Source organism: Athene cunicularia (genome assembly GCF_003259725.1).
Source record: "Athene cunicularia isolate RWA chromosome Z unlocalized genomic scaffold, athCun1 chrZ_part2, whole genome shotgun sequence".
Classification (NCBI taxonomy): domain Eukaryota; kingdom Metazoa; phylum Chordata; class Aves; order Strigiformes; family Strigidae; genus Athene; species Athene cunicularia.
This window is the reverse complement of record NW_020799143.1, coordinates 1,317,178-1,327,800: the sequence shown is the minus strand read 5'-3', so window position 1 is coordinate 1,327,800 and position 10,623 is coordinate 1,317,178. Positions and strand designations below refer to the sequence as shown.

At 41.6% G+C, this 10,623-nt stretch overlaps 1 protein-coding gene across 6 annotated transcripts in view; it reads right to left on the bottom strand.

Moving 5' to 3' along the window:
• Positions 1-10: 10 nt before the first annotated feature.
• The window catches only part of RNF38 (ring finger protein 38), a 121,072-nt gene continuing 110,459 nt past the window's right edge, over positions 11-10,623 (bottom strand). For all 6 annotated transcript variants that reach the window (XM_026866105.1, XM_026866104.1, XM_026866108.1 and 3 more), the window contains 2 exons: positions 6,182-6,281; positions 11-415 (listed from right to left, as the gene is read on the bottom strand). In XM_026866105.1, coding sequence (XP_026721906.1) covers positions 353-415; positions 6,182-6,281 — 163 coding nt within the window. In that variant the 3' untranslated portion in view covers positions 11-352. The remainder of the gene's footprint in view (positions 416-6,181; positions 6,282-10,623) is intronic.

The window sequence follows — 10,623 nt, the reverse complement described above, 5'->3', positions numbered from 1 at the left end:
CCCCCCCCCGCCTTTTTCTCTTATATAAAAGCACATGCTAAAAGATCATGTCCACAGTAATCTTGCAGCACTCAGAATGATCACACAAAAACCAGGGAATGTTAGTGCACACAAAAATTAAGCTAAAAAAAAAAAAATCTTTGGAGTTCCAATCACACTGTTAGTATAACAATCCCATAACTGTAAAGACTAGTTATAAGCTTTATAACTGATTACGTCACACAGTGCAAAGTAAGGTCCATTGACCCTTTTATGTAAAGGGTAGGCTCAAACCCACATGGGTAAATTCAATAGATAGTTCTTATATATATGTGACCAGGAATACCCAAACCAGATTTGTGCTCTTAGATGTTCATTCTGAATCACGATGCACTTCTGAAGCATCGGCTCTACAAATTGGGCAGGTACGATTTGCCTGTAAAACCAGAAACAAAAGAGGGTTTACTGTACTGACAAATACACTGTGAAGGTAATGTGTATATTGACACTGACATCTGTGAGTACTGAAAAGCAATTCAAGAGTACTCAAAAAAAGAGAAGACAAAGTGAGCTTAATGCCTTTTTTTTTTTTAGTTTGTTTTGTTATGTTGGAGTGGTGTTGTAAGTTTGCCAATTGAAAATTATGTTTATAAAAAATGTGCCTTTTATCTTTAAAGCAAACCTGCAAACTAGGCTTTATCTAAGTGCTGAAGGTTTTATTAATGCAGCTTCAGTATATTGCAGTTACAGTATACTGCAATCAGATGGATGCAACCAAGAGGCTGTACTGTGTCCTTCAGAGAAACCCACCAGAACCAGACTAGCTACCTTGGCCTGCAAATAAACGTCCTATATAAGAGTATCAGGTTGTCACAAGCTCTACTGATCAGGGATCACATCTCTTTATATTCTGTTCAATTTTATTCTCACAGAACTGCAGAATCAACTAGGTTGCAAAGGACATTGAAGATCATTCAGTACAACTGTTAACGAACACTGACCGTTCCCAACTACACCATATCCCTCAGCGCTACGTCAACCTGACTCTTAAACACCTCCAGGGATGGAGACTCCACCACCTCCCTGGACAGCCCATTCCAACACCCAACAATCCGTTCTGGAAATAAATGTTTCCTAATATCCAATCTAAACCTTCCCTGGCACAACTTGAGGCCATTCCCTCTTGTCCTATTGCTTGTTACTTGGTTAAAGAGACTCATCCCCAGCTCTCTGCAACCTCCTTTCAGGTAGCTGTAGAGGGCCATGAGGTCTCCCCTCAGCCTCCTCCAGACTAAACAACCCCAGTTCCCTCGGCTGCTCCCTGTACGACCTGTGCTCCAGACCCTGCACCAGTTCTGCTGCCCTTCTCTGGACACGCTTGAGTCATTCAATGTCCTTTTTGTAGTGAGGGACCCAACACTGAACACAGGAATCGAGGTGCGACCTCACTAGTGCCGAGTAGAGGGGTGAGATCCCTCCCCTGTCCCTGCTGGCCACGCTATTGCTGACACAAGCCAGGATGCCATTGGCCTTCTTGGCCCCCTGGGCACACTGCTGGCTCCTGTTCAGCCAGCTGTCAATCAGCACCCCCAGGTCCCTCTCTGACTGGCAGCTCTCCAGCCACTACTCCCCAAGCCTGTAGCGCTGCTGAGGGTTTTTGTGGCCCAAGGGCAGCCCACATCATTTGTCCTTATTGAAACTCCTACAGTTGGCCTCAGCCCATGGCTCCAGCCTGTCCAGGTCTCTCTGCAGAGCCTCCCTACCCTTGAGCAGACCAACACTCCCACCCAACTTGGTGTCATATGCAAACTGACTGAAGGTGCACTCGATCCCCTTGTCTAGATCATCAATAAAGATGTTAAATAGGAGTGGCCCCAAAACCGAACCCTGGGGGCCATCACTCGTGACTGTCTGCTAACTGGATTTAACTCCATTCACCACCACTCTTTGGGCCCAGACATCCAGCCATTTTTTTACCCAGCAAAGAGTGCGATCATCCAAGCTTTGAGCAGCCAGTTTTGGCAGAACCCCATCATATAGATGTGGTCAAAGCTGAAAGTGGACTTGGGGAAAAGGGAAGGGGTTGTAGTAAAAGGGTGAGGGGGTGGGGGGAGATGAATGACCTGATGAAACAGGTTTTCAAGTAACACACACAGCCAGGTCTAAATTTAGCCCTTCAATAAAGCACTCACTGAAAGTGTCCTGTGACTCTTATAGCTTCCTTTAAAAGAGAGATGACAAGTAACATTCCTTAAGCTACTGAGAAAGTCTTTCTGTCTTCTCATTTCCCTTTTCAAATAAAGGCTAATTTCATTTTAGCAAATGATGCTACATGTTACATCTATGATAAAATATTTCCTTTGCAGAGCTTGAGTGAAGAGAACTTTTCCCTGCCCCAAATTCTGTATTTTGTAATTGCAAAGTTGCAGGACCAACTACTGCCAATTCCAGGTTTTACTAAGGTAGCCAAATTTCTCAATGAAAATACAAGTGAAAACATAAAGAAATGTGGCTCTGCAGCCCAGAGTTCAGAAATCATTGCCACAGATTACAAATCCAAATGCCAATGAAATCAACATTTTATTATTGAAAACATTACTTAGTAATGCAAGTTAAAGTGAGGGTGTATTTTTTTCTGTCAACTACTACTTTTATTACTATTTTATAGTTTGTATTGTAATTATTATTGCTTTATAGTTTTTATAAAGCACAGACTGGTGATTCAGTTCAAAATATATTACTTGCTTTACCAGTTTTGAAATTACTTGAGAACAATGGAATTACTTGGTCACTACTCTGTATTTGCATTATTCTCGATATAATTCTGCTAATATAATTTTTAAAATAAAAAGGCATGGTCTTCAAAATTCAATGGCTTAATGAATAAAAAAGTATTTGCTTAGATAAATAATGAATACTATCTGTAGCATGTATCAGCATTCAGAGGGAGTAATTTCTTGATAGGAACTGCAGAAATAAATCCACTGTGCCACGATAAAATGCTCATGGATACTGCAAATTTCTTTTTAAGCAACTTTTCAAGATCCCGCATGAACATCTGTTTTAAATTTAGTTGCATTCATGTGCCTTTCACAAAATTAATTCCCCCAATTCATTAAAAGAGCATTTAACATGACTCTTTGGTGTGAAAAAAGGAGTATGATGGACATAATATTGATCTTCTAACCAGCCACTCTATCAGGAGAACCTACCTTTTGTACTGTAATGAAAGAGAGCTGAGAGCTGCACAATGAACTAACAAGATTTTTTATTTTTAATAGAAATTTATAGCTAAAGTGAACTGCATTTAGAATAATGGATCTGTAGGGCTATCAGAATTATCTAAAAAGCACTGCACTGCTTTGGTGTTAGTCCATCAGAATCAAGTTAAAACTATAGTTTCACAGTCTGTCTTTTCTCATCTATAATACTGCATTTCCTATCAGAATATTAAATATAAAGGCAAGTTGTCCTTGTTATCTGTTTCTAAACCTTCAGGGTGAAGAGAGGTCATGTTTTCAGGCTGTCCTTTGGAATGATGTTTTTTACTTTATAAAAGAACAGATTCTCTTTATAAAAGAACAGATTCGTAGTTCACTAAAGGATTTGGGTTATTAAGAAATAATCGAAATATGACAGTTGACGATACTGTAAGAAGCAAAAGGTTAACCTCCCTCTTGTTAATTCTGTTTACTGTACTACATTTTCTCTCTCACGTCTTTAACCCTGTTTAACCAGGGAAATATAAATTAAAGTGGACAAACTAATACACTGTAAAAGAACATTTCCTCTCCTCTCACTTGCTCACACTACCTAAAAAGGTGGTCTATACATAGTATTATACTAGCAAGGCAGATCAAACCTCTCATGAAGACAAGCCACAAAACTTTCTTAGGTAATTTTTTTTTTTCTCCATCATCAACAACAGACAGTGGAATAAGGATTAAAAAAAATAAAATCAGACTATCTCATTTAAATCTTTCACTAACACATAGTGAAACTTAAAAGAATCGTCTTCACTCTATACTTTTAGAAATAGTTCTAGAAATATTCCTAGAGAGCAAATACTTTTTTCAAAGAGAGAAGATTAAATCAGTAAAACAATCAGTAAAACATGGGGACAAACTGGTAATTTATTTCTTTTTTTATCTTGTGAAAAAAAGTTACAAGTACTGAAAGCTACAATTTTTACCTTCCCTTGCAGAATTTATCAACATGATGTTGGTTGGATGATGTGACCAGTGGATGTGGACATAATTATACTTTCAACATATAAAATAAGTTGTCAGATACATAAAAGAATAGACAGAAGCAAAACTATAGCACAAAATATCTTCTAGTTATCCTTACTTGCAGGTGTTTGCTGTGTACCTGTAACCAAGTTTAGACAGATGCTGTAACTAAACTAGGCTGGTGTTACCAGTAATTTGTTATAATTTGCAAAGCAAAATTATCTTTATTTTCATACACCATTTTCATACCAGTGTAACTAAACCCACATGGTGTAAAAATATTGCCTTAGCAATCCTACAATATGATGATTTAACCGTGTCTAGCTTATGTTGCATCAGCTCCGGAATGACAATGTCAATACAAGCAGTTTTAGGTGGGTATAAATGCATCCCATTTAGGTTTACACTGCATATCTTTCACCTCATTCCCCCACCCAGCTGACACTTTCATGCTCATAGATTTTTTCTATTATGAGACAACTTTTAGAAAACACCACAGTTGAAGACTTGTTAGAAAATACATAGTTTCTTAGTTGGGTCATGAACATCAGTAAAAAGCTGTTTCACCACTACTACAGTACATCTACAATGATAAAGATGAAACTAAATCAGCTTTTTTCACTTTGCTGTTCTGAATTCGACTGCCAGTTCATTACCACTTGAAAGTATTAAATCTAACTGTAGAACTGCCACACTGAGTCCCAAAAAAACTTAATTCAACATGCCTGTCTGACTCCGAATTCTTAAGTATGTACTGAAGGACATACTTGAAGGTTCTACTGAAAGTTATGAGGATTGCTGTGCAAACACTTACAGTGGCCTTAGATTTTGTAGAAGCCTTAGACTACCATGGGTACTGTAGCCCAAAAGCAATTTCACATCCCAGTTTTTAAAATCCTTCTCATTAACTTGATATTTTGTTAGCCAAAAGAATGCTGTCAATATTAACTTGATTTTTGAATTCTCTGCACTGAATATTTTCATGTATGCCTAAGGTATGCATTTTATTGCTTTTAAGAAGCCATAAAGGCAAGGGCTTTTAATTTCTTCTTCTGATACAACAGACACGATCTGTAATTCTCTAGGGACTGCATCCTATATTAATATAGGATCACTGCAGTTTCAAATGTTCTGCACAACAGACTACACACAGATTAAACTAAAGCTGAATAGAACAAAATACCAAAAAAGGTGAGGCAAGATGAGGATCAATACCTTGTTGGCAGTATATCTGGCTAATGCAGCTTGTAGATATGTCTCTGTATTGTGATCTACTTATTTGTATCTTCTGTTCTTCAACACCTTCTGTACTACTACTATTTTCTGTCCTCTTACTGGGCTGCCCTGATTCTAGATTCTTTTTTTTTTTCTGATCACATTATGTTGGAAGGGTATATCATATTTTTGTAAAACTATAATTTCTATTCATATATATTATATTTCTATATATGTATATATGCATACACATGTATGTAGACACAGAACACATTTTATTTGCCCCAGAACCTAATGTTAATAACAAAGTGGGAGAGAAGGGTATTCTTGTTATGCAGGATATATAAAATAATTAAAGCTCCCATCATCACAGAAACTTTAATTCATATTTCATATATTATTTTTCCTTTTCGTTTTCAAATCTTCTTTAATTTCATTCAATATCACTTGAATTCACAATCGTTCTTTTGTGCAAATGTAAAACACAGTAAAATCTTTCAATGAAAATAATTATCTTCATATTCATTTTCCCTTGGGCCAAAAACTGTAAAGAAACATTCTTCAATTGCCAGAAAAATATCATGAGTAGGCAGTGCTTCCACTCTGTTGGCATTTTTAGCCTAAGTATTAGAAACATGAAACAAGATGAAATGAAGTGGAACAGCAAATTGTAACCACCCTCTCCCCCCAAACTACATAATGAATTCCCTGTAAGATGGGTATTCTTTTCTCTTTTTTCTTTTTTTTCTGATTACCTTCAGCCATTTATCGACACACTTGGCATGGAACTCGTGGTTACAGGGTAAGACTCTAAGTAGCTGCCTTGACTCAAAATCACACATGCACACCACACACCTGAAAGAGACAACAAAGTTCAAATGTATCTGCTGTGTAAGAACAGTAAATACATATTTCATACAAAATGTTACAAGTATAGCGCTCAGGGATACGGTGTAGTTGAGAACTGTCAATGTCTGGTTAAGTGTTGGACTAGGTGATGAAGCTTCAAGGTCTTTTCCAACCTAGATGATTCTGTGATGACTGCAACATGGTAGCTCTTTTACTCCTTGAGTAGCCTCAGTTATCTGGTTGAAGATGTGTAGTGTGACAACATAAACTTAAAATTCCTTTTGTGTGTGTTGGTTTGTTTTGTTTTTTTTTCCCCCTGTGCTTTCATATCACAAAGTGCTCTGGCTTACAGGAATTAATAGACCCCATCAGTAGAACAGATGTTTAAACAAACTTCAAAATGGTGGAGATAGTGTCTATAAAGTTCACTCCCTACTGATACCAGTAAGTCACACTAAGTGTCACTGAAACTGGAATATCAGAGAAAAATCCTTATGTTGAAGATTAAACATCAGACAGCATTTGGTATTAAGTCACTTCAACTACCTATCTATATTGCCATTTCCACTTGATTGTACAGATCTTTCAAAAACAGTAAGTCAATGGATTTTAAAAATAAGAAGGTTCACTCTTAAACCATTGACCAAGCTCTACCAGGAGGAGCACCTGAAATTTCAACACTTGAAGCTATTTTAACACAGGCTAAATTCCACATTGACAATCTCAATGTACACTGAACAAAACCTAGAACACCTTCCTTCCATTTTAATTTTTTAAATACTGAAAAAATTAATTGAAACATAGCTAAATGACGTGAAGCTAGACAGAGGTTTTAAAGTAAGGATAAATAGCACTTGGTATGTGAGATAGTTTAGGCCTTGCTAGGACCGGAGACCATGTTGCCGTTGTCCCTCCTCCACCCTCAGACCAAGTAGGACACAAACCCCAGGGTTAAAACAAGGAGAAATTTAATACAATAGTGTAATAAACAATCTGAACAACAACAATAGCAATAATAACAATAAATAGTAGTAACAGTAAACAAGACAAAAGATATACAGAGAAATACCGCAGTGAACACAGCCAGCCCACCACGCGTGCTTCCTGTGACAAAAGCCACAAAAGAAAGCTTCCCATGTTGGACCTGACATCAGCATGGTATGAATAACCCAGTTGGAGATCCCTTCCACCTGCTTGGGAGAAACTTAACCCTATCCTAGCTGAAACAGGACATAATCCACCCCTTTATTCTATACCGTCTGCGTCATGTCCAGCTGCCATTTAGCAGTTAACAATAACAAAAAAACAGTTTATAAAGGCACAGCATAATTCATGGCATGTTCTCACCCAGAATCAAGTCCCACTGTGGTACACATCAGACCTCTCCATTGTCCTGTATCACCCACCAGGTACACCGAGGTCCTTGGGCAAAAGCAATCCCGTGGATGGGTTTGCCTTTAACTTTGCCTGGCGCAGGACTAACCCAGACCATTTTTCACAATATATTCCTCATGCATACTCCAGGGACTTTATCCCCATTTACAGCACGTGGAGGTTTTGACTGAGCAGGGCCAGCTCGACTGGCAGATCCTCTTGTGTTGACTAGGCAGGTGGCCTTTGCTAGATGCATGTCCCAGTCTTTGAAGGTCCCACCTCCCAGTGCTTTCAGCGTGGTTTTTAACAGTCCATTGTAGCGCTCAATCTTCCCAGAGGCTGGTGTGTGGTAGAGGATATGGTAGACCCACTCGATGCCGTGTTCCTCTGCCCAGGCATTTATGACGTTGTTTCAGAAGTGGGTCCCACTGTCTGACTCAACTCTCTCTGGGGTACCGTGTCACCACAGGACTTGGGTCTCAAGGCCCAGGATAGTGTTTTGGGCGGTGGCGTGGGGCTCTGAGTAAGTTGCCAGCCATCCTGTGGTTACTTCCACCATTGTGAGCACGTGGTGCTTCCTGTGGAGGGCCTGTGGCAGTGTGATGTAGTCGATCTGCCAGGCCTCTCCATATCTATATTTCAGCCATTGCTCTCCATTTCGCTGGGGCTTCACCCCCTTGGCATGTTTGATTGCAGCACATGTCTCACATCCGTGGACGATCTCTGCGATGGTGTCAATTGTCAATGGTGAGGTCCACCCCTCAATCTCGAGACCACCTGTATGTTGCATCTCTACCTTGGTGGCCCGAGGTTTCATGGGCCCACCGACCTATGAACAGTTCACCTTTGTGCTGCCAGTCCAAGTCCACCTGAGCCACTCTAATCTTAGCAGCTTGGTCTGCCTACTGGTTGTGTCGATGTTCATCAGTGGCCCGACACTTGGGTAGATGGGCATCCACGTGGCGCACCTTCACAACGAGGTTTTCCACACGGGCTGCAATGTCATGCCATAGTTCCGCAGCCCACACCATTTTATCTTTACGTTACAAGTTATTCTGCTTCGATTGCTGCAACAGTTTTCACAGGGTATTCGCCACTGCCCATGAGTAGGTGTAGGGGTAGAGCCTTGTCCACTTTTCCCGCTCAGCAGTATCCAAAGCAAGCTGGACGGCTTTCACCTCTGCAAACTGGCTCGATTCACCCTGTCCCTCAGCAGCTTCAGTGACCCGTCGTGTGAGATTCCATACGGCAGATTTCTATTGTCAATGTCTTCCCACAATGCGACAAGACCCATCAGTTAACAGGGTATATAGCTTCTCCTCATCTGGCAGCTTATATGGTGGGGCCTCCTCAGCACGTGTCACCTCCTGTTCTGGTGATATCCCGGAATCTTTGCTCTCTGGCCCATTCATAATCACCTCTATTATACCTGGGCGGCTGGGGTTCCCTATTTGAGCGCGTTGTGTTATCAATGCAACCCATTTATTCCACGTGGCATCTGCTGTATGATGTGGGGAGGAAGCCTTTCCTTTGAACATCCAGCCCAGCACTGGCAGTCGGGGTGCCAGGAGGAGCTGTGTTTCAGTGCCGCCCAATTCTGAGGCAGCCCAAATTCCTTTGTACGCTGCCAGTATCTCCTTCTCAGTTGGTGTCTAATTAGTTTCAGAGCCTTTGTATCTCTGGCTCCAAAAGCCTAGAGGTTGGCCTCGGGTTTTCCCAGGTGCTCTCTGCCAGAGGCACCAGGTAGGGCCACTCTCCCCGGCTGCAGTGTAGAGCATGTTCTTAAACTCCTGCCTTTCCTGGACTGGACCGAGGGCTACTGCCTGGGCAATCTCCCATTTAATTTGTTCAAAGGATTGTTGTTGCTCAGGGCCCCATTCAAAATCGTTCTTCTTGCGGGTTACGTGGTAGAGAGGGTTCACAATCAGGCTGTAGTTTGGAATCTGCATCCTCCAGAACCCAACAGCATCCAGGAAAGACTGAGTCTCCCTTTTAGAGGTTAGTGGGGCCATCGCTGTTATATTATTACCTCCACTGGGATCTGGCAATGCTCATCTTGTAGTTTTATTTCTAGGAATTGAATTTCCAGTGCAGGCCCCTTAACTTTCTTTTGCTTAATGGCAAAACTGGCCTTCAGGAGGATTTCAATTCTGTTCTTTTCTTTTCTCAAAGACTTCCTCGGCTGTGTTCCCCCATACAATGATGTCACTAATGTACTGCAGGTGTTCTGGAGCCCCACCTTTCTCCAGTGCAGTATGGACCAGTCCATGGCAAATGGTGGAGCTGTGGTTCTACCCCTGGGGCAATCGATACCAGGTGTACTCGATGCCTCTCCAAGTGAACGCAAACTGTGGCCTGCACTCTGGCGCTATTGGAATGGAGAAAAACGTGTTAGCCATGTCAATTGTGGCGTACCACTTGGCTGCCTTCGACTCCAGTTCATACTGGAGTTCGAGCATATCCGGCACTGCAGCACTCATTGCTGGTGTAACTTCACTGAGGCCACAGTAGTCCACAGTTAGCCTTCATTCACCATTAGGCTTTCTCATGGGCCATATAGGCTGTTGAAGGGTGAGTGAGTTTTGCTGATCACCTTCTGGCTTTCTAGTTGACGGATCAGCTGATGGATGGGGACTAGGGAATCTCGGTGGGTGCGGTACTGCCGCCGATGCACTGTCCTGGTAGCAATCGGTACTCGCTGCTCCTCAACCTTAAGCCACCCCACTACTGAGGGATCCTCTGAAAGGCAGGGTAAGGTTCAACCTCCTGCAGGGCAGCTACACCAAAAGCCCACTGGTACCCTTTTGGGTCTTTGAAGAGCCCTCTCCTGAGACAGTCTATGCCCAGGATGCACGGGGCATCTGGGCCAGTCACAATGGGGTGCTTATGCCAGTCCTTCCCAGTCAGGCTCACTTCAGCTTCCAATAGGGTCAGCTGTTGGGATCCCCCTGTCACTCCAGAGATGCAGATGGAT